Source organism: Aythya ferina, assembly GCF_964211825.1.
Source record: "Aythya ferina genome assembly, chromosome: 2".
Classification (NCBI taxonomy): Eukaryota; Metazoa; Chordata; class Aves; order Anseriformes; family Anatidae; genus Aythya; species Aythya ferina.
Window position 1 is genome coordinate 770,422 of NC_140297.1, and position 23,061 is coordinate 793,482.

Sequence of the window (23,061 nt, forward strand, 5' to 3'; positions counted from 1 at the left end):
CACCGCGGGCGGGAGCCGTGCAGCAGCACACGTAAAAAGGTGCCTGGTGCCGAACCTCGGCGTGGGGCAGGGCAGGACAGGGCTGAGCCGTGCTGGCCGTGCCCTACAGGCAGCATCCAGCTCCTGCTGGCTCTGGCACGGGAAGGAGACACCGGGCTCCCCACCGGGGATGCTGCCCCCACCCCAAATCTCAGCCATGCCACGCGTTGCCCCATCCCCATCCCATTTCTCCATCCCTGGCAGCCGGTGACGGTGCCAGGAGGGCAGCAGGACAGCGGGGTCGGGGCGAGGTGGCACATCCCCATCCCCTGCGTACCCCCAGCCCCGGCAGCAGTGGGGGGGGGGCTGGCTGTGGTGGTTCTGGTTTATCTCCCCGCTGCAGCACCGCGGGGCTCCCGGCTGGGTTTCCTGTTATTGCTGCGGCCGGCACGGTGCTGGCAGGGCCGGCACCGCCGCGACGGAAGGGAGGGGGCCGGGGCCCTGCCGCTGCCGCCCTTCCCGTGGCCGCCAGGCACCATCCGGCCCCGGGACGGGGCTGCGGCCCCCCGGAGGGAAGGGTGGTGGGGGGCTGGTGTGGGCATCGGGAAGGGGTTCGTCACCGAGAGGTGGTCACGAATGGGAACAGGATCCGCAGGGGTGCGGTCACGGCACCGAGCCCGAGTTTTAGAAGCGTTTGGGCTGTGCTCTCAGCCACGGGTCTGAATTTTGGGCAGATCTGTGCGGTGCCAGGGGTTGGGCTCGGTGATCCCTGGGGGTCCCTTCCAGCTCGGGATGTCCCTGGGGACGGCGGTCACGGCGGGGCTGTGGGTACGGCTGCGGCACAGGGAGGTGACTGGGGACACTGGTGGTGGCACGGAGACGTGACTGGGGACACTGGTGGTGGCATGGGGACGTGACTGGGGACACCGGTGGTGGCACGGGGACATGGCTGGGGACACTGGTGAGGGCACAGTGGTGGCACGGGGACATCAGCCCAGGTGCAGGCAGGGCCATGGCCCCATGGGTGCCCGGCAGCCGTGGGAGCAGCCCCGGCCAGTGAGCGGTGTGGGGGCTGGAGGACCCCGTCCATCCCTCTGTGCTGTCCGTCCGTCCGTCTGTCCTCCCCTCTGTCCCACCCATCCCTCCCATCTGTCTGTCCATCCCTCCATCCCGTCATTCCTCTGCCCCATCCGTCTGTCCGTCCGTCCATCCATCCATCCATCCATCCACCCACCCCCACCCACCCATCCATCCATCCCCATCCCCCATCCCTCTGTCCGTCCGTCCATCCACCCCATCCCATCCCCCCCCCACCCCCCCTCCCCCCCCCCCCGGTGCCCTTCGGTCCCGGTGCTGCTCCCGGTGCCCCTCCCCCTCCATCACCATGGCAACGGGAGGAGGAGCCGAGGGGGCCTCCGGGAGCCGCCGTTCGGTGAGCGCAGGGGGGGTCCCGGTGCTTGGAGAGGTGGGGGGGGGACCCCGGTGTCTCCCCACCGCCCACCCCGAGCACCCCACGGGGAGCCCCATGGGGGGCAGGAGGGGGTCCCACGGGGGGCGTCTGAGCCTCACGGGGGGGATCCGAGCCCCATAGGGGGGTCTTTTGGGGGGGGCTGTGCCGGTGCCGACCCTCGGGGTCCCCGCAGGGCGCAGGGCGCGGATGGAGGCGCACGGGGAGAAGGGCGAGGAGGGCGCGGGGCTGCGGATCACGGCGCAGCTGCTGAAGGCCAGCAGCGGGCAGTTCGCCCTGGACTCCATCCTGCTGCTGCGGCTGCGGGGCCGCGGCATCGCCGACCTGGGCTGCCTGGGCGACTGCGCCCACCTGGAGTGGCTGGACCTCTCCGGCAACGCCATCTCGCAGCTGGGCCCGCTGGCCGGCCTCAAGCAGCTGGCCGTCCTCAACCTCTCCCGCAACCGCGTCTCCAGCCTGGAGCCGCTGGGCTCCTGCGAGAGCCTCCAGAGCCTCAACCTGGCGGGCAACCTGGTCAGCAGCCTGCAGCAGCTGCGCTGCCTGGCCGGCCTGCGGCGCCTGGAGAGCCTGCGGCTGCGCGACCCCCTGGGCCAGCTCAGCAACCCCGTCTGCGCCGCCGCCGCCGCCTACCGCGCCGCGCTGGCCGAGGCGCTGCCCGGCCTCAAGGCCATCGACGGCGAGCGGGTGTCGGGCCGGGGCAGCGAGCTCTTCCAGCTCTGCCGCGACCTCGACGGTTCGCCGGGTGCCGGCCCCGGCCCCGCGCCGCCCCGCGCCGCCCAGCCCTGGGTGCAGGCGAGTTTTTGGGAGCCGCCGCCGCCCCGGCGCAGCTCCATCATCGAGGAGGCCTACAAGCAGTTCGGGGAGGCGCTGCAGGAGTGCCGCGAGCTCAGCCGGCGCGCCGACGACACCATCGCCCAGGCGGAGCGGGCGCTGAGCGTCCGCGCGGACCCCGGCTCCTTCGTCTTCTGAGTGCTCCTGGTCCCGGAGCCCCGCGCGCCCCCGGCCCAATTCCAGCCGCCCCCGAGGAGCCACGGGGCCGACCTCGCCTCCGGGCTGCTGCGGTGCCCGAGCCCCACTCCGCTCTGGCTCCTTCATCCGCCTCGTCGTGCTCCGTGCCCTCAGACCCTGGGGCAGATCCCGGAGGGTCCCGAGCTCACGGCACCCATGGGAACCCGGGCTCCCCGTCCCTCCTGCCACCACCACAGCAGCAGAGGAGCTGCTCACCTCCACGTCTGGTGGATTTTGGAGCTGTCCCCGACCCCCCCAGCACGGTGGAGGAGCCGTGCTGCGAGGGGGGGACGGGGGCTGCAGGGCGGGGGGCTGCGGGCAGGGCTGGAGGGGTGTCACGGGGCGATGGGGGCTGTGCAGTAAAGGTGTGGGGCTGTCCTCGAGGTCCCTGCTGCTTTGTGCTGCGTCCCGGTGCATCCCACATCCCTCCTGAGCCTGCCAGGGTGCAAGACCCACGGAGCAGAGTGTGCCCCGTGCTGGGGGCAGCGTGCAGGGGGGGTGACAGCCTCAGCAGAGCCCCCCCGGGCACCCACAGGAGTGGGGACGTGGAGCCCAGCCCGCCCCAGCAACCCTGAGTGGAAATGAGAGCGGAGACCAGCAGAGGCAGAGCTGGGGTTTACTGGTGCATGCGGACACTGCCTAGGCGTGGGGGGGTGTGTGGGGGGGTGGGGGCCGCCTGCAGGACGCCCCCTCCCTTCATTGCACAGCGCTGGGGGGCAGCAAGCTCGGGGGGCCGGGCTGGCCCCGGATCAGCATCCTTTAGGGCTGGCGGACGCGGCGCCTGGAAAGAGAGAGGGGAACAGGGGGGAGCTGAGAGCCGGCTGCGGGACAAGCCCCCCGCCCCAGGCAGGGGCACCCGGGGGGAGGTGGGTGCCCGGGGGGGGCCGTCCCCGTACCCACCGTGGCCGGGGGGGCGGCCGCCCTAGGCCTGGTAGGCTCTGGAGAAGGCGAACATGCCGGGCAGGTAGAGCGCATCCGTCGACTTGCCGGCCTCCTCCACGGCCCTGCACTCGGCCTCGTCGCGCTGCTTTATCTCCTGCGGGGCAGAGGGCGAGGGGGTGGCACCGGGGGGGGCACCTCCGGGACCCCTGTGAGTGCCCCGCAGCCCCCCAGAACCCCCCCCCAAGGCATGGCTCACCTTGACGGCCAGGTGGTGGCTGGGCGCGCAGTTGTGGTACTTGTCCAGCACCTTGGGGACATCGCTGTTGTCAAACTTGTAGCACGCCAGGCAGGCCGGCCTCCTCTGGGGACACAACGGGGTCAGCGGCGCTGCCCCCCAAGCCCCCAGCCCACCCCCGGCTCACCCCTGATCCCCGCCGGCCCCGTGCCTGCCCCAAAAAGGGGTTCGCGGGGCCGTTTTTGGGGGACAAACCCGCAAACCTCACCCGGTTCTCCACCGCCTTGCAGTTCTGCGTCCTCTGCGCCCTCTTCCTGCAGTTGGTCTGCACGAGGTTGACGCGGAGCTGGACGAACGTCCCCGAAGGGTCTTGCTGGTGCGGGAGGGAAACGACCCCGTAAGAGGCAGGGAGGGGGACACGGGGGGCACGGGCGGCTGGCTGGGGGGATATTTTGGGGTGCCCACGGGGTGAGAGAGGCAGGATCCGCCTGGGTGCAGCGAGGAAGGACCAGGAGGGACCCGAAAAGTTGGTGCTGCCCCGTCCCACCGCCCCCTGCCCCCTCCTGCTGCCACCGTCCCCGTGGGCGCAGGGACAACGGCCCCGAGGGCAAACCCAGCCCCAAATCAACCCGAGGCCCCGTGAGGGGTGAGCGGCCCCAAGGGGGGCGTCCCTAGGGTCCCCAAACCCCCGTGAGCACCGGGCAGCACCCGGGGGGGGGGGGGAGCTCCGGGGGGAACGGGACGGAGCCGAACCGGGGCTCCGCGTCCTAACTGGGGACACTGGGACGGGACGGAGCCGGACTGGGCCACCGCGTCCTGCCCCGTGTCCGCTCCCGGTGGTGCCGTGGTTAATGAGTAGCCGAGCCCCGCCAGCGCACCCTGCCCCGTGCCAACGGGCACGGCCAGCCCCACCGGGACACCGCGGGGCACCGCGGGGCACCCCCAACCCCCGGCCCTAGCTACCCGCGCCCCACGGTTCCCCAGCACGACCCCCGCGGGGTCACGGGCAGGGTCCCCGTCCCCCCCCACACATCCCACGGTGCCGGTAGCGGTAGCCACGGGGCACTCACCCGCTCGAGCACCCCCTCGAGGGATTGCTCCCTGAAGAGGAAGAGCACGTTCCCCCGGCCGTGGAAGTACTCGAGCACCTCCCGCACCACGCGCCGCTGCAGCGGGGGCTGGCTAGCGGCCACCACGGCCACCAAGCCCACGGCCAGGGCCAGCAGCAGCCGCCCCATCGCCGCCACCGCCACCGCCACCACCGCTGCTCCGGTCCCGAAACGGCCCCGAAACGGCCCCCGCTCCGCCCCCCCGGGAGGAGGCGCACCCATGGGGAGGGGTGGGGGGGGGGGTTGGGGGGGTCACGGAGCGGGGCTGGGAGGGAGAGGGCAGCGGGGACGGGGTGGGAAAGGGGGGGTGGGGAGGGGGTGGGGGGGTGAGGGGGGGGAGGGGGGGAGGGGGTGGGTTTGGGGTGGGGGGTGAGGGGGGGGAATGGGGGGGGAATGGGGGGTAGTGAGGGGGTAACGGGGGGTAATGGGGGGGTAACGGGGGGTACTGAATGGGTAGTGGGGGGTTTTGGGGGGTACTGGGGGGTACTGGGGGGTAATGGGGGGGTAATGGGGAGTAATGGGGTGTAATGGGGGGGTAACGGGGGGTAACAGGGGGTACTGGGGAGTAATGGGGGGTAACAGGAGTACTGGGGGGGTAATGGGGGGTACCTAGGGGGTACTGGGGGGTAATGGGGGGGTAACGGGGAGTAACAGGGGGTACTGGGGGGGTAACAGGGGGTATCCAAGGGGTATCAGGGGGTAATGGGGGCGTAACGGGGAGTTATGGGGGGGTAATGGGGGGTAACGGGGGTACCCAGGGGGTATTGGGGGTAATGGGGGAATAACGGGGGGGTTCTGGGGGGGTAATGGGGGTACCGAGGGGTACCGGGGGGTACTGGGGGGGTAACGGGGGATAACTGGGGGTTACCCAGGGGGTATTGGGGGTAACAGGGGAATAACTGGGGGTACTGGGGGGTACTGGGGGGTACTGGGGGGTAATGGGGGGTAACAGGGGAGTACTGGGGGGGTACTGGGGGGTACCCAGGGGGTATTGGGGGGTAATGGGGGAATAACGGGGGGGGTCTGGGGGGTAATGGGGGGTACTGAAGGGGTAGTGGGGGGCAATGGGGGGTAACGGGGGGGAACCGGGAGGTACTGGGGGGTAACAGGGGATAACGGGGGGCGCCTAGGGGGTACTGGGGGGTGCCGGGGGGGTTACCGGGGGTACCGGGGGTTAACGGGGGGGTACCGGGGGTCGCCCCCCCGCCCGGGCAGGGGCAGGGGCAGGGGCAGGGGCAGGGGCACGGCGCCCCCGGCCCCGCCCGGTGGGGGGGTAACGGGGGAGGACTGCGGGGGCCGGCAGGGGGCGCTCTAGCACACAGCGGGCAACTCTATGGTAGCGCCGCTCTAGCCGCGCGCTCTATGGTGCCGCGCGCTACTTCCGGGCCGCCCCTCGGAGGGCAGGGGGGTGCCGCCGCGGGTCACGCCGTGACCCGGAAGTGCTGTGGCGGGCGGGCGGGCGGGAACTACAACTCCCGGCAGCCCCCGCGGCGGGCGCGGCTTTACCCCTCCCCTCCCCTTCCCCCTATCTCACATCCAGCCGGCGTCGCCGCCGCGCTGACGTCATCGTCGCGGCGGCGTCACCGCGCCGCGGCGACGTCAGCACGCCGCGGCGACGTCATCACGCCGCGGGACGCCGGCGGCCGTGAGTCCCCCGGGGAGGCGGCCCCGGGGCCTGGGGGGGGGGGGGCGAGGAACGGGGCCCGGTGGGGGGGAGGGGGCGGCGGGGGGAGGGGTCCCGCGCCCCCCGTATCGCGGAGCCGCCGCCCCCGCCCGCCCCGGGAGCCCCCGGGCCTGCGGCTGCCGGAGCGGAGCCCCCGAGGCCCCCCCGCGGCCCCCGTGTGTGGCTGGGGGCGGCCCGGTACCGGCTGGGGGGGGTGGGGGGTGATAGAGGGGGAACGGGGGGATCGATGTCGCGATAACGGTACTGGGGGTGGCGGTGAGTCAGCTGCTGTCGCGATAGCGGGGGCTAATGGTGAATCCCGCGGTGTTGAGGTAGCGGTGGCTGACGGTGGGTCCTTCATATCGCAATAGAGTCACCCAGTATCACGATACAGAGTCACCCAGTATCATACCAGTGCCTGACGCCAGGTCCCCAAAGTCGTGATACCGGTGGCTAATGGGTGCTCAGTGTCGTGATAACGCTGAGTAACACTGGGGGCTCAGTTTCATGATACCAGTGCCTAACGGTGAGTCACCCAGCATCATGACAGAGTCACCCAGTATCATGATAGAGTCTCCCAGTATCATACCAGTGCCTGACGCTGGGTCCTGCAGAATCGTGATAGCAGTGGCTGATGGGTGCTCAATATCGCGATACCACTGCCTAACGGTGGGTCCCTTGGTGTCACGATACCGGTGGCTAACGGTGAATCACTCAGTATCACAATACCTCTGCCTAGCAGTGGATCCCTTGGTGTCACGATACCAGTGGCTCACAGTGGGTCCTCGGTGTCACGATACCGATGGCTAACGCTTGGGTGCTCAATATCGCGATACCCATGCCTAACAGTGAGCCCCTCAATATCACAATATCAGTGCCTAACGATGAGTCTCCCAGTATCACGATACCGGTGGCTAATAGCAGCTGCTCAGTATCACAATACCAGCACCTAGCAGTGAGTCCCTCCGTGTCGTGACACCAGTAGCTCCCAGTATCGCGATACCGGTGCCTGGCATCACCCCGGGCACACCTCTCCCAGTCCCAGGCCTCGGTCCCGGCGAGCTGCCAGGGGCGGCTCCAACCAGAGCCCCAAAAATGATCCCAAAAGAGGCCAGGGGCTCATCAACCCCCCCCAAACCACACGGGGAGAGGTCCCCGAGGTCACTGTGGGGACCCCCAGTGCCACCCCCCGGTGCCACCCCCCCGGTGCCACCCCCCCGGTGTCACCCCCTCCTCCCACAGCTGCTCCCCCAGCTCTCCGCCGGCCGTTTCCACACCAAATCCCGTGGGGGGGCCGATTCCTCGCCCCGTTGTTGCCCGCTGGGGGGGGTCCCTGCACCCCGGGGCGGCTTTTGGGTTCTGTGGGATCTGTCCCACCCTGGGCACTGCTTGGGGACACCGCGCTGCCCCCTCGGGTGCTGCGAGGAGTGAATGCCCCAATCTGGTGCTGGCCGCGTCAGTCGGGGCGAATCCGAGCCCTGGCAGCCCTAAAAATGGGGCAGAAAGGAGAAAAAAAAAAGGGATAGAGAAAAGGGGGGGCCCTGCTGGGGTGCTGCAGCCATCACACCCCCCACCCTGCAGCCCTCCCCTCGGCAGGGGCACGGACAGGGGCTGCTCCCCCCATGACAGCCTCCCCCCAGGACCCCAAAACACGCTCAGGGCTGCGGGGCCGGCTCGGGGACCCCCCCCAAACCCCAAATGGGTTTTAACCCGGAGCTGCGGGGCCGCAGTTTTTCCCCCCCCCCCCCTCCACACCCAGCTGCAGGACTACAACTCCCGGCAGCGCTCGGCGCGCGGGCCGCGGGGAGGCTTTCCTGTAAACACAGGCGCTGAACTCGGGCCAGAGCCCGGGGCTGGCTCCTTCCTTCCCCCCTCGGAGAGCTCGCAGGAGGAAGAGGAGGAGGAGGAGGAGGAAGAGGAGGAGGTTGGGGGGCTCCCGCCGTGCCCCCCCCGCCGCCGCCGCTGCGCTCACCGCTCCCCTCCGCTCCCGCAGGGCCCCGCAGCAGCCATTTGGAGGAAGTTGGGGAAGAGCCGAGCCCGCCCTGGAAGCTGGAGGGGGAGGACACGGCCGCCGCCGCCGCCCCGCGCCCCACGGCCCCCAGGGGCACCATGTCCGCCGGGGGGGCTCCCCAGGTAGGTTTTGGGGTGGGGGGGGGGGTGGGGAAATGAGGGGTCCCCGGGGATCCGCCGTGCCCCGAGGGCCACCGCGCGCGGGGCGGGGGGAGCCCGGCCTTGCCTTTTGTGCCGCCCGGCGGTCTCCCGGGGTCCTCCTGGGGGTCGGGAGCTGCCCCCCCCCCCCTGTGCTTTTCTCCTCCTCCTCGGGTCGCCGGGGGCTGCTCTCGGCCCCGCAGACCCCGCGCGAGGTTTTCCTTTTGGGATTGGCACTCGGGGAAGTTGTGACAGGCGCCGGGGCTCGCCGCCGGCTGCCATCTGCTCTCCTCCTGCTCCTGCCAAGCCAGCGGGGAGCGCCGGGGGAGGACGAGGGGAGCCCCGTGGGGGGGTGGAAAGGGCGCCAGGATCCCCCAAAGGAGCTGCTCGGGGCTTTCCCTTTTTGGTCCCGGCCCTGGATGGGTGGTCCTGAGCTTTTTGGGGAGTTTTGGGGTGCTAAAAGGGATCGGGGGGGGGAGTTGGGGATGGCTCAGGATTGCTGCGACACCTCCCAGCTCCCCGGCCCTGTGGGAGGCAGCGCTGCCGCTCGCCTCCCGCCTGGTGAAAAGCAAAAATAAAAAATAAAAAAAAAAAAAGGAAAAAGTGACCCCAAAACGGCCAGGGCCAGCCGCTGAAACGCTTCCCCTCTCTCCTGGAGCAGCCTGCCCACGTCCTGAACCTGCTCCCTTACCCCAGGCTGAACGAGGTGCCCAGGGCTGGCCATGAGCTGGATGCGGCGGGCGCAGAGATCCCCTCCGACCCCTGCACAGGTGAGGGCCGGGGGCGTCCCCCGGGGGGGTGCAGGATCCGTTCCTAAACCCGTGCAGATGTGGCACGGGGCGGGGGGAGGAGGAGGAGGAGGAGGAGGAAACCCCCCGCCCTCGCCGCAGGCAGGTGGGGCAGCCCGCGCCCTGCTGCAGGTGGAGGCTTTGCTCCTGCTTTGGGGTTGGGGCCGCGCCGGTGGCATTCCTGGGGGAGCCTTTGAAATCCTACCGTGGAAGCGCCGGGCGGGGGCTGAGGGTGCCGGGGTGAGGCGGGGTGGGGGGCTCCGCAGGGGCGCCGCGTTGCAGGGCAGGGTGCTCTCGCTCACCTCTCGCTGGAGCGCACACGCTGCCAGGAGGAGGGAGGCTGGGGCTGGGGTTGCTTTTTATCTTTAATTACACTCCAGGCAGCGGCGGCTTAAAAATAGATGAAAGCAGCGCCCCGAGGCTCGGTTAATTTTAGCTGATTTGTGAATTAACGCAGGCAATCTCCCCGCATAATGATGTGTCTGCCGAATGCATGTTTTGCAGTGTGACAGTTCATGGTGACCAGCTCTTATCCCTTCAACCAGGCTACAGATTTTTCAAGCCCGGTGGCTTGTTCGGTATTAAACAGTCGGAGGAGCCGTTCCCCGAAGGCCAGACAATGCAGGAGGACAGCAAGATCCTCGTGAGCCCGTGTGCAGGTAGGTGCTTCCCCCGGCCCTGCGGGGGCTTCGCAGTGGTTGGCAGTTGGCCTTGGCAGGGAAAGTTGGTCCTGCGGGGCCATCAGCAGCCGTTTTGGGCCGGTTAGGGGAAAATTTTGGCCATTTGCCACGGGTGGAAGGGGCTCCGGAAGGGTTCTGCCCCCTCCCCGGGTGGTTAGGGCGCTCTGAACGGCGCCCGAGGCCTCTGAAATGGATGTCTTGAATCTTTTTTGGAATCTAGTTGAGCCCGGGCGAACGAGCAAAGTGGAGCAGCCCGACGAGAAGCCCGGGGTCGCCGCGGGCTCGCTGGAGCTGTACCCGGCGGGCGCCGGCGGCTCGGGCCGCTGGTTCCACGGCGGGCAGCGCGCGCCCGAGCGGGCGGGCGTGGAGCGGGACGGGGCCCCCAGCCTCAGCCCGCTCCCGTCCCGGGTGGCCTGCTGGGCCCCCCAGCTCGGCAACGGCCCCTTCCGCTGCGCCCAGTGCGGGAAGGGCTTCCGCCAGAAGCAGAGCCTCATCACCCACGAGAGGATCCACACCGGGGAGAAGCCCTACCGCTGCGGGGACTGCGGCAAGAGCTTCAGCCAGCGGCCCAACCTGCTGACCCACCGCCGCGTGCACACGGGGGAGCGCCCCTTCCCCTGCACGCAGTGCGGCAAGAGCTTCAGCCAGAAGGCCAACCTGCTGGCCCACCAGCGCATCCACGCCGCCAACGAGAAGGCGCTGGCCGGGGGCGAGCAGGAGGACGGCGCCTCCGGCAAGCCCAAGCTGCGCGCCCCGCCCCGCAGCTACCAGGACGACACCCCCTTCGTCTGCCCCGAGTGCGGCAAGAGCTTCCGCCAGAAGCCCAACCTCATCACCCACCGCCGCATCCACACGGGCGAGCGCCCCTTCACCTGCTTCCTCTGCGGCCGCAGCTTCAACCAGAAGACCAACCTGGTCACCCACTACCGCGTGCACACCGGCGAGCGCCCCTTCGCCTGCACGCAGTGCGGCAAGCGCTTCACCCAGAAGACCAACCTGGTGACCCACCAGAGCACCCACACCGACGTCCGCCCCTACCCCTGCGGGCAGTGCCAGAAGTGCTTCAAGGACAAGGTGTCCCTCAAAGCCCACCAGAAGACGCACGCCCCTCGCCAGCGGAGGTGCCCGGGCCGGGGTCCTGCTCCCACCCTGCCTTTTGGGGCCGCCCCCACCCTGCTGCAGCCCGGGGGCCCCGAGCAGGACGCCGCCTTCAGCCCCATGCCGCCGCTGCCGGTTCCGAAGATCCCCGAAAACCAAGAGCTGTACTCGTGCACCGAGAAGGGCTTCCCCCCGAAGGAGCAGCTCCTGCCCCACCAGCAGGCCCCGCTGGGGGAGCAGGCCTTCCCCTGCGTGCAGTGCGGGGAGGGCTTTTGCCCGAAGGTGGCCCTGCTCCGGCCGCAGCACGGCCCTGGGGCGGAGGCTCCTGCCGGCTGCGCCGCCGGCTTCAGCCCCGGCCCGCACCTCCTGGGGCACCTGGGGGTGCAGCCCGTCCTCGGGGAGGGCGCAGCCCCCGCGCCGCCCACCCCCGGGGCCGAGAAGCCCTTCATCTGCAACCAGTGCGGCAACAGCTTCGGCCTCTGGCTCTCCCTGGTGGCCCACCAGAAGACCCACGTGGGGCAGAAGGCCTTCCAGTGCCCCGAGCACGATAAGAGCTCCGGGGACGAGCTGTCCGCCAAGTCTCCCCAGGAGAAGGATCTGGACGGCAGGGCCTGGCTGTGCCCCGAGTGCGGGAGGAGCTTCGTGCAGTACGAGCGGCTGGTGAAGCACCGCCAGAACCACCGGGGCCGGGGGCCCTACCGCTGCGACGTCTGCGGGAAGCGCTTCAGCCTCAAGACCAACCTGGTGACGCACCAGCGCATCCACACGGGCGAGCGCCCCTTCACCTGCGGCGTCTGCGGCCGCCGCTTCAACCAGAAGGGAAACCTGGTCACCCACTACCGCACCCACACCGGCGAGCGCCCCTTCGCCTGCACCCAGTGCGGCAAGCGCTTCGCCCAGAAGCCCAACCTCATCGCCCACCAGAAGACCCACTCGGGCAGGCAGCCCTTCACCTGCCTCGAGTGCCCCAAGCGCTTCAAGAGCAAGCTCTCCCTCAGGGTCCACCAGCGCGTGCACGTGGTGGAGCAGCCCCAGAGCGAGCCGGGCCCGGGCCAGACGCCCCCCAGCCTGCAGGCGCACCCCGGCAGCCCCTACCCCTGCTCGCTCTGCGGGGAGTCCTTCGAGGAGCACGGGGAGCTGCAGCTGCACCGGCAGGGCCACGCCGGCGAGCGGCCGCACGCCTGCGCCGAGTGCGGGAAGCGCTTCCGCCAGAAGGTGAACCTGGCCGTTCACCAGCGGACCCACACCGGCGAGCGCCCCTTCCACTGCGCCGAGTGCGGCAAGGGCTTCAGCCAGAAGGCGCACCTCCTGCGGCACCGCAGGACGCACACGGGCGGCGTGCCGCCCTCCTGCTGCGAGGGCACCTGCCCCGCGCACCGCGACCAGCCCGACGCCGGCGCTCCCCTGGGGAAGGGCTCGGCGCCGCCCGGCGTGCTGCTGCCCCCCTGCTCCCGCGGCGCCGCGCAGGGCTCGCTGCCTCGAGAAGAGCTTCGGCCGGGAGCGCAGCCCCCCAACAGGGCGGAGAGCCCGTCCGGGGCGGCTGATATCCTTCTGCAGCTGATGCAGGAAGACCAGCACCTGGTGCCCGGCTCGCACCACCCGCAGGAGGCTCCCGCGGGGCAGTGTCCCTGTAAATGCGCCGAGGGCGGGGAAGGGCTGGCCGGGAAGCCGCCCCTGCAGCCGCAGTGCTGCTGCGCCGACTGCGTGAGCCAGAGGCAGCTGCTGCTGAAGCCCCAGCACGACTGCCGCGCCGAGATCTGGTGCAAGTACGGCGGCTGCGGCAGGAGCTTCGAGGACAAGAGAGTGCTGAGAGTGCCTGAGAGAGCGCACGGCGAAGAGAAAACCTCGCCGTGCCCCAGCTGCTTGTAACGCGCCCGCGCGGGCTGCCACCAACCCGTCCGAGCGAGGGACTGGGCCTCACTGCTCTGGCACTACGGACACCAAACCTGCACAGGGGGGAGCTCACGCCGGGAGCCGACTGCTGACCAAACGGGGACGGCGCCGAGGCTGAAAGGGGCTGACGCAGGGCGAGCTGCGAGTCGGAACCTGGGGGGGGCTCCCGGGACGCGGCGGGGGCTCGGGAGAGGATGGCGGCGGCTCACGGCGTCAGGACGCTCGTTGCGAGCACCCCGGAGGTGGCGGTGGGTGCAGCGAACTGGTCAGGAAGCAGTACTGGACTCGGACGCCGCGTGCGCGTTTTCTGTCTTGTGAACATACCAAATGTGTAAAGCGGGTGGAGCTGAGGAGCAGGAGGCACTGCCGGGGCTGCGCTGCCGGGTTCTGCCGGCGGCTGCCTGCCAGGAGTCGGACGGCGAAGGGGCGGCGAGGAGCCGAGGATCCTGCGCGGCGGCTCGGAAGCCGAGCAGGAGGCCGGGCAGAGGCGCGTCTGCTGGGCCCTGCCTCCGGGCTCCCCCGGGGGCTGCAGTCCTGCGACACGCAGACCCCGGCGCGGGGCACAGAGGGGCCTCGGCGGGCCCAGAGCTTCTGCCAGAGCCCTTTTGGGACTGGGCGTCCTTCCGCGGGACGATTTTGGGACGGGGAGCCGAGCCCCGCTGTCGGCTGCCCGCCGGTGTGGGCAGAGGATCTGCAGCTCGGTGGTGGAGGTGAGCGAGCCGCCGCAGCGCGGTACCGGGTCACTCCCAGCCTCGTGGGGACCCCGCAATGAGGTCCCCGGGTGGCGGGGCTCGGGCTGGAGCCTGCGGCTTCACGGCTGGGGCGGAGGAGCCGGCGGTGGGGAAAGCCTCGGCGCAGCCGGGTGCCGGTGGTCACCGCGGGCCCTGCCTCGCCGCCGCCTCCGCAACGGACCGCGGATAAGATAAGCGTCTCCTCCGAGCCCGGAGGGGTCATACAGGGTGATATATGGGGGGGTGGGTCGGGGAATGTAGCTTCTGCTTCTGTTCTTGCTCTGTGGATAACCTTTCTGACTAGCACCTCTTTCTGGTACTCACCTAATTCTGCATAGAGAACCCGGGAGCGCCGGGAGCGGGGTGGGAGCGGTGGCTGCAGCCCACCCGGCGCTGCCCCGCGGCCACGCTCGCGCTCCCGGGCTGCAAGCGGGGCGGCTGCTTGGGCGGGCAGGGCTGCGGGGGCAGAGCTTTCGGGGTGGGAACCGCTGGCCTGCAAGCTGCTCCCGCTTGGAAGCGCGCTTCGCATTCGAAGGGGAAACGAATCTCCGCCCGCTGCGCCCCCTCAGGCGCCACGAGCCGCGTAGTCCTCAGCCCCAGCTATGGCAGTAGAACCCTATCTCGCTTCGCTCGGCTGCAGAGCCTCCTTGCTACAATGGTTTGGCAAAGACCTTCACTGAAAACCTCGGATGCTGTTAGCGGTGCCTGGGGCGCGGTGCCGCGCTCTCCTGGGGGGCTCCTCCCCCTGCGTTTTGGGGGTGCAACCCGGGCCTGCAGCGTCGGGAAACGCCTCTCGCCCTGCGGTGCCCCAGCTTTGGCGCAGGCCACGCAGGGCGTTGGGGGGGTCTCCATCCCCCGAGGTGTTCAAACCGCCTGGACACGGCCCCGGGCAGCCCCGCTGGAGCAGGCGGTGCCCGATCTGCACGGCCCCCGGCCTCTCTGCCCCATAGGGCTTGGGCAGATCCTGCCAGCTGTGGCTGTGCCAGCTCGCCATCACACCGAGGGGACACCGGTACGGTCCCTGCCGGAGCCGCAGCCTCGTTAAGGCACTCTTAATTAACAACGCATCCAGGCGGTGGTGGCGGGGCCGTGCGAGGGGCGGCAGCTGCCGGGCACGGGGTCCCTGGCACCCGAGCCGTCCCCGGGCAGGGGGTGGGCGTCCAGCCCGCAGCGCTCGGCTCTGCTCTCTCCCCTCTGGCAGACAACGCCGCCCTCTCCCCTCCGCCTAGCATCACGCTCCAGCAACATTTCAGGTCCTTGCAATTCTATTTTTTTGAGGTTATTTAAAATAAAAGCTTTCTCACAGCAGGCTCCTGCCTCCTCTTCCTCCTTCCCGGGAAGCGTCGCGGCGGTACCGCGGTCTGCGCTGTGGGGGGGGGGCCGGGGAAAGGGAGTTGAATTTCTGGCCCAGCCTCGAGCTATTCCCCATCCTCGGGGCGAGAGCTGCTCCCCGGCCTCGTGCCTCCTTCCCCACCAAACCACCGGCACCGAGGCCTTGCAGAGGGGCTGGGGGGCAGAGCTGGGGTCCTGGGGCACCCCTCATACCCTCCGTCCCCTCGTGCGCTCTGCTCCCTGCGGGCTGTTGCAGCTGAACTTGGGGCCGTGCTGCCTGCAGCCGACTTCCTGGGTTCTGCAGCTCTCAGCAAAACCCTCGGCAGCGAAAGGGGAAATGCTGGGGGCTGTCGGCAGAGCCCGTGGGGCCGCGGGCTGGCCATGCCCGTTAAAGCCAGGATTCTGCCCAGCCCTTTTCCCCCTGCCCTTCGCTGCCTCGTGTTTTGTTCCATTCGTGGGCCCGTTTCCCGGTGACCAGCCAGTTCTGAGACCCCTCTGCTCCTTCCACCGCTGCAGGTTTCAAATCAGTGTGAGAAAATGGTGTGAGAAAAATCAATAATTTGCTCAGACACGACCTTCCGTGAAGCTATTTTATTCACGATTGCAAAGGCGGGCATCCTGCAAGCAGGAGCACAGCAAAAACTCACCATAACCCTATATCCCCTATTTCCTGACACCTGATTTCTCCCATATCCTCACTGGCTGAGTACTACAGGGTCACAGCCTACTCCACGCCCTTCTATACCTTATAGGTACAATTTTATTTGACCAGCCATGAATTTCTCCTTTTCCTTTTTTTTTTTTTCCTTCTTCTCTCATGACTAGACTTCTCGTTTTTACCGATTTCACGCTGCTCATCCTGTTTTCCTCAGCTACCCTCCTTATTTTGGGGCAGCGGGCCCTTCCCCTTATCAGCCTCACATACTCCCCGCCGCCGTGCCGCGCAATCACTTTCGGATACACCACGAGCTCGCTGGAATTTTCCGCCTTCTGCTGCAAAACCACGACTTTGCTCCTCGCGCTGGCCTCCCCCAGGGCTCCACGCCAGGCTGGTGGCGATACCCCCCGGCCCCTCCAGCCCCCGATAAACCCCCGTTGTGCCGTGCTGATGCTCAGGGCAGGGTTTGCTCCCATGCACGAGGCGGCTGCCGCACGGCCCAGCCCCAGTGAGGCAGGTCTGGGCAACGGCCCCGTAGGAATCCGCAGCGGCTGCCCCAACCCAACCCAACCCAACCCAACCCACCCACGGCGGCGTGCGCAGCACCAGCAAGCTGCAGCCTGCACCCGGGGCCTGCTCCCAGCCGTGCCGGGACCCCGGGACCCCGAGCAGCGAGACCCCCGGGCACGGCCGGCAGAGCGGGGCTTCCCCCGTTGGGGTTGGGGCTCCCTGCACCCCTCTGCCCTTTGTGCTCCCCGTGGAGGGGCCGGGGTGGCTGCTCTTTGTCCCCGTGCGGGGCTGGCACGTGGTGCCTCGGCTGCTGCAGGGCTTCCACACATCCTCGTGCCCCCGCTGGTCCCACAGAGCCCTTCCGTGGCCACACGCAGTCCCGGGGCTTCCTCCAGGGGTGTGGGGGGGGCATGGGGGGTTCAGTTTGGCTCCATGCAGCCCCAGGAGGGTTTATGGGGACTGAGGGGGCTAATTTAGCTCCACATAGCCCCGGGGGGTGAGCAGGGGGCTGGTTTGGCTCAATGCAGCCCTGGGGGCGTGAACAGGGACTAGGGGGGCCCAGTTTGGCTCCATGCAGCACTGGGGGTGTGTGTGGGGACTGGGGGGCCTGGTTTAGCTCCATATAGCTCCATGGGGTGAGCGGGGGGCCAGTTCGGCTCCATGCAGCCCTTTGGGGGTGAGAGGGGACTGGGGGGCCCAGTTTGGCTCCACGCAGCCCAAGGGGGGTCAGTGGGGACTGGGGGGGGGGCTGATTTAGCTCCATATAGCCCCATGGGGTGAGAGGGGACCGGGGGGGGGGGGTTCAGTTCAACTCCACACAGCCCTGGAGGGGTGAGCAGGGACCGGGGGGGTCCCAATCGGCTCCACGCAGCCCCGGGGGGTCTCAGTGGGATCCCGGGGGTCCCGTGCAGCCCCTGCCCCTCAGCCAGCACCGTGCTGCCCCCACCACGAGCCCCCCGCAGCCTCCGGTGCCCCCCGGGGGCGCAGCACCACGAGCCCCGGCCCCTTTGTTCGGGCGGCGAGGCGCGACCCCTTTGTTCCCCGACGGGCCCCGGGGGGACGGGGACGGGGACGGGGAAGGGGACCCCGGGACGGAGCCGAGCGGGGGCTGCGGGAGCGGGGCCGGGGCAGGGCCGGGCGGGCCGGGGCAGGAGCGGCGGCGGTGCCTGCGCGTCAGGCGGGCAGGAGGAGCCAGCGGGGCCACAAAGAGCCGGGCGGCGGCGGCGGCGAGCGGCGGAACGGAGCAAAACCCAACGGGGCCGGGCAGGTCGGCGGCGGGGCTGGGCAGGGGGGAAGGAAATCGGGGCGGGGGAGGCCCCTCCGTGTATGTATGGAGGGGTCCCGGGGGGGTCCGGCACGGCTCGGCACGGCACGGCCCGGGGGGGCGGTGCGGCAGCGCGGCGCCGAGGCGCAATGCGGCGCAGCCCGGCCCCAGCGCGGGGCCGCCTGCTGGGGGGGGGGGGATGGCGTGGGACCCCCCTTATCGCCGAGCTTGGAGCCCCCCCCCTCTCCCTGCACGGTTCCGGGCCCCCCCAGGGCCAGGCGTGGCCCCGCAGCCCCGGGGGGAGCGGGGGAGGCGGGCGGCCCCCCCCCCCAGCCACGAGGGCGCACGGTCCCGGCCCCTTCCGCCGCCCTCGGGTGCGCTCGCAGCAGGCGGTGGCCGGGGATCCCGGGGGTCCCGGGGGTCTTGGGGGTCTTGGGGGGCGGTGGCAGCCCCGGTGTGGTGCTGGGGAGCCGCAGCCGCCCCTCTCTGTGCCCCCCAGGGCTGCGATGCGGGTGCCGTGAGCCGGGCAGCGCGCGCCCATGACGGACCTGGCCTCGCCCACGGGCGAGAACCCCTTCGCCTTCCCCGGCGGCGAGGAGGGCTTCGGGGACGAGAAGGCGCTGGTGATCCACAGCCAGGCGGAGGAGGAGGAGGCCGGGAAGGAGTTCAAGTGCATCCTGTGCGGGGAATGCTTCGGCCAGCAGCCCAGCCTCGCCCGGCACCAGAAGCACCACGCCGGGGAGCGCGCCTTCATCTGCGCCGAGTGCGGCAAGGCCTTCAGCCTCAAGCACAACCTCATCATCCACCAGCGCATCCACACCGGGGAGCGCCCCTACCAGTGCGGCGTCTGCCAGAAGAGCTTCAGCCTCAAGCAGAACCTGCTCACCCACCAGCGCATCCACAGCGGCGAGAAGCCCTTCTCCTGCGGGCGCTGCGGGAAGCGCTTCCGTGAGCAGCGCTTCCTCCTCAACCACCAGCGCACCCACGCCGAGGACCGGCCCGCTGCGGACGCCGAGGACGGGCCCGGCGCGGCCACCGCCGCCGCCAGCAGCCGCTCGCCACGGCCGGAGCCTCATGAGGAGGCCGGCGGCCCCGGGGCGGCGAGCGGCCCCTTCGCCTGCGCCCGGTGCGGGAAGGGCTTCAGCTGCCGGAGCAGCCTGGCCACGCACCAGCGCACCCACACCGGCGAGCGGCCCTTCGCCTGCCCCGACTGCGGCAAGAGCTTCAGCCAGAAGGGCTCCCTGAAGATCCACCAGCGCACCCACACGGGCGAGACCCCCTTCTCCTGCGCCCAGTGCGGCAAGAGCTTCGCCCAGAAGGTCAACCTCACCGCGCACCAGCGGAGCCACGGGGCAGAGAACGCCCACACGTGAGCCCCCCGCGCACCGGGACCCCCACCCAGCGCTGCCTGCACCGCTCTCCTGCCCCATGGGGTTCTCCCCACCCTGCGGCCCCCCTCCGGGCACTGCCCTGCACCTGGGGGTGCTGCCTGGGGGGCTCAAAGCCATTAGTGGCCTCTCCAGGGGCTCGGGGCACGTGCCCATCCCTTGGTGTGAGAAACCACTGGTGCGCCCCTGCGGGGTGATCAGCCCCGGCTCTGCGTGGGCACCCCCGGGTGCTTGCTGCGCTCTTCCTGCTGGAGTTCCTCTCCTGACCATCACGAGGCTGCTCCCGCCAGCCCTGGCTGCCTCCAGTGCCCTGCATCAGGCGCTCGCAGGCTGATCTGTGCCTGCCGGATGCCTGTTGCCCCCCAGGGCAGCAGGAGGAGCCAAGCACTGCAGCCGGCCCTGGAAATGGTGGTGGTGTTCCCTGTGGTGATATTCCCTGTGGTGATATTCCCTGTGGTGATATTCCCTGAGGTGGTTTTCTCTGTGGGGCTTCCTCCCCGTCCATCCTCTGCAGCCTGGTGCACACCAGGGCCACAGGTGAAACCCCTGGGCCAGGGCGAGGAGGAGGAGCGGGGAGGTTTCCCCAGGGCAGGGCTCCCCCGCTGCACGCTCCCCATGCGCCCCTGTGCTCCCCACGCTCCCCGTGTCCCCCCCCCCGGCCCAGGCTGGTGCTGCTGCTCGCAGGTAACACCTCCGTGTGCTTCTCGCCCAGGGAATGATGGCCACGAGCACCAGAGCAGAGCCGGATCTCGCCCCCTGTGCTCTGCGGGGAAGGAGCCGCAGCGCCGCGTGCTGCCCACCGCGCTGGGGAGAGGGGCTGCAAGAGGAGGCGGCGGAGGCTCGTCCCGGCACTGCGCGGAGCCCCGAGTAGCGCAGAAATCAGGCAAAATAAAAATAAAATAAAACGCAAAGCTCACGGGTGCAGACTGCTTCCCAAGGAGCAGCAGCGGCAGCTCCGGCCTGGAGGAGGGACCGAGGCGGGGGCTGCAGCCGGCTGCGGAGAGGCAGAGACCCCAGCCCGGGCAGCACGGAGGCCCCGGTGTGGAGCCCACAGCCGTGGTGGCGGAGCAGGCAGCCAGGAGAGGTGAGCCACGGCCAGGAGGGGAAATCTCTGCCCATGCCCTGCTCTGCCACCCCAGGCACAAGCAGAGGAGCCCCGTGTTTGCCGAGCCCGCCCGTGGCACCAGAGAAGGGGAAGTGGCTGCGCCAGAGCCCTGCGGCACGTGGCACCGTGCAAACCCTGTGTCCCCTCTGAAGCCACGGGGTTTGAGGGCTGATCCCGGGTGCTGCTGGGGGTCAGCGGCCACCCCTGCCCTCCGCAGGGTCCCCGTCTGTGCGCTCCACCCAGCGCCCCAAACCGGGACAGTGCTTGACAAGCTCTCTGGGGCGAGGCAGGACTCAGCACTGGTGGCTGAATCCAGGGTGGGTGCCCCTCTCCTGCACCAGAAAATCAGCTGCTTCTGCCGTCGCTTGCTGCTGCTGCTGCCCTTCGCACTGCGCCGCTCACCATGGGATGATGCTGGGCTTGCGAGCACTCCCTGCCCTCCTTCACGGGGCGACGCCGTGCATCGGGGCAGAGCGAGCGTGCAGCTACCGGGGGGGAGCTGACACCTTGCCCGGCCCCAGCTCCCGGTGACGGCACCGTCCTGGCTGCCACCGGCTCCCGAGGGAGCTGGATCCCCTCCTGCACAGCCCCGCCGTGCCCCACTGCCCCCTGCTCCCCTCGCACAGGTCCATCCGTGCCCATGGCACCTCCTGCACCCCGCCACACACGGTGCAGCCCCCCCCCGGGCAGCCCTTTCCCCGCAGTGCCCCCACCCAGCCCGCTACCACGAGGAGGGTGCTGGGCCCAGCCCCGGTGCCGTGGGGGTGCCGTGCCCCTGCCCGCCGGTGTTTTCTCGCCGTCCTGGCAAAAGGCAAAGCCCCCTGCGAAGAGCTGCACAAAGTGACCCCCGCCCCGTCCTCCGCCCACTCCTCCCTTTGCCACTACGTGTGTGGAAATGCAGGTACCGCTGATGTGTATGAATTAAATTAATTGCGCTTGGAAAACTCCGCGTCTCCATCTTGCTGGGAACCCGGGGAGTTTCGTGAGGGCTCGCCCGCGCCTTCCCAGGGCCCTCCAGAACGTCACTGCCTCTCCTGGCTGCTGCCCGGGGATGCTCACCAAGGACGGAGCTGCTCCAGGGGTGAGCGATGGCCCCACGTGTGCCGGGGACCCCGTTCCCAGCTCAGCCTTGCCCCTTGCACGTGTTGCCCCCATCCTGCCCTTACCCAGGCCAGCGGCTGTCGCTGCTGCAGGGCTCGGCCAGCCTCGGCACAGCAGTCAGCAGAGCGAGTGCTGCATCCCCAGCTGGCTCCTGCAGATCCTCCACTGCCCCAAAAGATGGATGGATGCTGAGGATGCCGGCCGGGAGCAGGGACACCCCAGCACGTGGGCTTGGCACAGCAGCCAGCACCGCTCCACGGGCTCATGCCGAGTGTCCTGCCGGGTGCGGTGAGCCCTGAGCTGTGCCAAGAGCGTGGGGATAACGTGACAGAGGGCTCCTGGCTCTGCTCCTGTGTCCCCTCCTCATGGCCTCCCCTGCTGCTTATGTGGCCGGGGGCAGGAGCGGATCCGAGGCAGCCACAAATCCCCGAGCGTAGGGGGGGGGACGGGCTCACAGCCCCCGCTGCTCTTCTGGTGCTCACCACGAGGCCTGGGTGTGCTGCTTCTACCCTGTGGGGCCAATCAGCCCCACCACAGCCCCTCTCTCACTCCCCCTCCTCAAAGGGAAAGGGGGAAAATACAACGGAAAGGGCTCAGGGTTTGGGATAAGGGCGGGGAGATCACTCAATAATCATCATTAATCCTGCGGGGGCTCTCCATGGGCCGCAGCCTCCTCCAGGCCACATCCACCTGATCCACCGGGGGCTCCTCCGCCCATGGGGGGGCTGCAGCGTGGAGATCTGCTCCGGGTGGGACCCATGACCCATTTAATGTCAAGCCTTGCCTTGGCAGCCCCTGGCTCTTGTGCTTGTCCTTGGGTGTCCCCGGGCTTCAGAGGCTGAAGCCTTTGGGGTCCCTCTGGCCACGTTCCCGAGATGTCAGGAGCTCTCCTCCACCTCCCCGAGCTGCCGGCTGGGCAGTCGCTGCCATGGCGCTGCTCCCTGCGGCCAGAGGTTCCTGACACCCAGTGTCCCAGTGCCCCCCTGTCCCACTGTCACAGTGTCCCCATTCCCAATGTCCCCGTGTCACAGGTCCCTGTGTCTCAATGTCCCCAGGTCCCCATGTCCCTGACACCTGGTGTAGCGATGTCCCCAGTTCCCATGTCCCTGTGTCACAGATCCCTGTGTAGCAATGCCCCCAGGTCCCCATGTCCATGCCACCCGGTGTCCCCATGTCCTGATGTCCCTGCTCTCCATGTCCCTGTGTCACAGGTCCTTGTGTCCCAATGTCCCCATTCCCAATGTCCCTGTGTCACAGGTCCCGGTGTCTCAATGTCCCCAGGTCCCCTTGTCCCTGACTCCCAGTGTCCTCGTGTCCCAGCATCCCCAGTCCCCATGTCCCTGTGTCACAGATCCCTGTGTAGCTATGCCCCCAAGTCCCCATGTCCCTGACGCCCAGCGTCCCCATGTCCCGATGTCCCCATTCCCAATGTCCCTGTGTCACAGATCCCTGTGTCCCAATGTTCCCAGGTCCCCATGTCTCTGACACCCGGTGTCCCCATGTCCTTATATCCCTGGTCTCCATGTCCCTGTGTCACAGGTCCCTGTATCTCAATGCCCCCAGGTCCCGATGTCCCTGACACCCAGCATCCCCATGTCCTGATGTCCCCATTCCCAATGTCCCTGTGTCACAGATCCCTGTGTCTCAATGTCCCCAGATCCCAGGTCCCTGACACCTGGTGTAGCAATGTCCCCAGTCTCCATGTCCCTGTGTCACAGGTCCCTGTGTCCCAATGTCCCCATTCCCAATGTCCCTGTGTCACAGGTCCCTGTATCTCAATGCCCCCAGGTCCCCATGTCCCTGACACCCGGTGTCCCCATGCCCCAATGTCCCCAGCCCCATATCCCTGTCACAGATCCCGGTGTCCCAGTGCCCCCAGTGCCCCCAGTGCCCCCGGTGACACGCAGTGCCGCAATGTCCCGGTGACCCCAGGTCCCAGCGCCGGTGTCCCCGACCCCCGGTGTCCCTGACCCCCGGTGCCCGGCTCCCGGTGCCGTTCCCCGCACCGACGCAGGAGGTCG

General features: G+C 69.3%; 4 protein-coding genes across 7 annotated transcripts; 3 read left to right on the plus strand and 1 right to left on the minus strand.

Moving 5' to 3' along the window:
* The first annotated feature begins 1,387 nt into the window (after window positions 1-1,387).
* Window positions 1,388-2,553, plus strand: LRRC61 (leucine rich repeat containing 61). The gene is made up of 2 exons (XM_084509081.1): window positions 1,388-1,411; window positions 1,630-2,553. Exon 2 carries the CDS (start codon window positions 1,637-1,639, stop codon window positions 2,414-2,416), a length of 780 nt encoding a protein of 259 aa, XP_084365207.1. The 5' UTR covers window positions 1,388-1,411; window positions 1,630-1,636; the 3' UTR covers window positions 2,417-2,553.
* A 501-nt stretch (window positions 2,554-3,054) lies between these two features.
* Window positions 3,055-4,866, minus strand: RARRES2 (retinoic acid receptor responder 2). 2 transcript variants are annotated; one of them, XM_084509082.1, is made up of 5 exons: window positions 4,643-4,866; window positions 3,841-3,945; window positions 3,594-3,698; window positions 3,356-3,491; window positions 3,055-3,236 (listed from the first exon to the last, which is right to left on the minus strand). In XM_084509082.1, exons 1-4 carry the CDS (start codon window positions 4,808-4,810, stop codon window positions 3,378-3,380), a joined length of 492 nt encoding a protein of 163 aa, XP_084365208.1. In that variant the 5' UTR covers window positions 4,811-4,866; the 3' UTR covers window positions 3,055-3,236; window positions 3,356-3,377. The 2 variants fall into 2 exon arrangements, with proteins under 2 accessions (XP_084365208.1, XP_084365209.1); XM_084509083.1 differs by having other exon boundaries at window positions 3,352-3,491.
* A 1,162-nt stretch (window positions 4,867-6,028) lies between these two features.
* On the plus strand, window positions 6,029-14,990 carry LOC311431537 (uncharacterized protein). Of its 3 annotated transcripts, XM_084509075.1 has the most exons (5): window positions 6,029-6,326; window positions 8,338-8,477; window positions 9,154-9,262; window positions 9,826-9,939; window positions 10,181-14,990. In XM_084509075.1, exons 1-5 carry the CDS (start codon window positions 6,044-6,046, stop codon window positions 12,925-12,927), a joined length of 3,393 nt encoding a protein of 1,130 aa, XP_084365201.1. In that variant the 5' UTR covers window positions 6,029-6,043; the 3' UTR covers window positions 12,928-14,990. The 3 variants fall into 3 exon arrangements, with proteins under 3 accessions (XP_084365201.1, XP_084365203.1, XP_084365202.1); XM_084509077.1 differs by lacking the exon at window positions 6,029-6,326 and having other exon boundaries at window positions 6,592-8,477; window positions 9,189-9,262; window positions 9,785-9,939; XM_084509076.1 differs by lacking the exon at window positions 6,029-6,326 and having other exon boundaries at window positions 8,447-8,477; window positions 9,785-9,939.
* Window positions 14,991-17,349: 2,359 nt separating this feature from the next.
* LOC311431542 (uncharacterized protein) lies at window positions 17,350-20,883 on the plus strand. The gene is made up of 3 exons (XM_084509084.1): window positions 17,350-17,449; window positions 17,946-18,815; window positions 19,547-20,883. Exons 2-3 carry the CDS (start codon window positions 17,986-17,988, stop codon window positions 19,551-19,553), a joined length of 837 nt encoding a protein of 278 aa, XP_084365210.1. The 5' UTR covers window positions 17,350-17,449; window positions 17,946-17,985; the 3' UTR covers window positions 19,554-20,883.
* The last annotated feature ends 2,178 nt before the right edge of the window (window positions 20,884-23,061 follow it).

Bases quoted from the DNA above. Each gene is read 5' to 3' on its own strand.
- LRRC61 (XM_084509081.1), top strand. From the start codon at position 1,637: ATGGAGGCGCACGGGGAGAAGGGCGAGGAGGGCGCGGGGCTGCGGATC.
- LOC311431542 (XM_084509084.1), top strand. From the start codon at position 17,986: ATGACGGACCTGGCCTCGCCCACGGGCGAGAACCCCTTCGCCTTCCCC.
- RARRES2 (XM_084509082.1), bottom strand. From the start codon at position 4,810: ATGGGGCGGCTGCTGCTGGCCCTGGCCGTGGGCTTGGTGGCCGTGGTG. The intron at 3,946-4,642 runs GTGAGTGCCCCG...CTCCCGCACCAG, and splicing joins TCGAGGGGGTGCTCGAGCGG to CAAGACCCTTCGGGGACGTT. The intron at 3,492-3,593 runs GTGAGCCATGCC...TCTGCCCCGCAG, and splicing joins GCCACCACCTGGCCGTCAAG to GAGATAAAGCAGCGCGACGA.
- LOC311431537 (XM_084509075.1), top strand. From the start codon at position 6,044: ATGGTGCCGCGCGCTACTTCCGGGCCGCCCCTCGGAGGGCAGGGGGGT. The intron at 8,478-9,153 runs GTAGGTTTTGGG...CTCCTGGAGCAG, and splicing joins CCGCCGGGGGGGCTCCCCAG to CCTGCCCACGTCCTGAACCT. The intron at 9,940-10,180 runs GTAGGTGCTTCC...TTTGGAATCTAG, and splicing joins CCTCGTGAGCCCGTGTGCAG to TTGAGCCCGGGCGAACGAGC.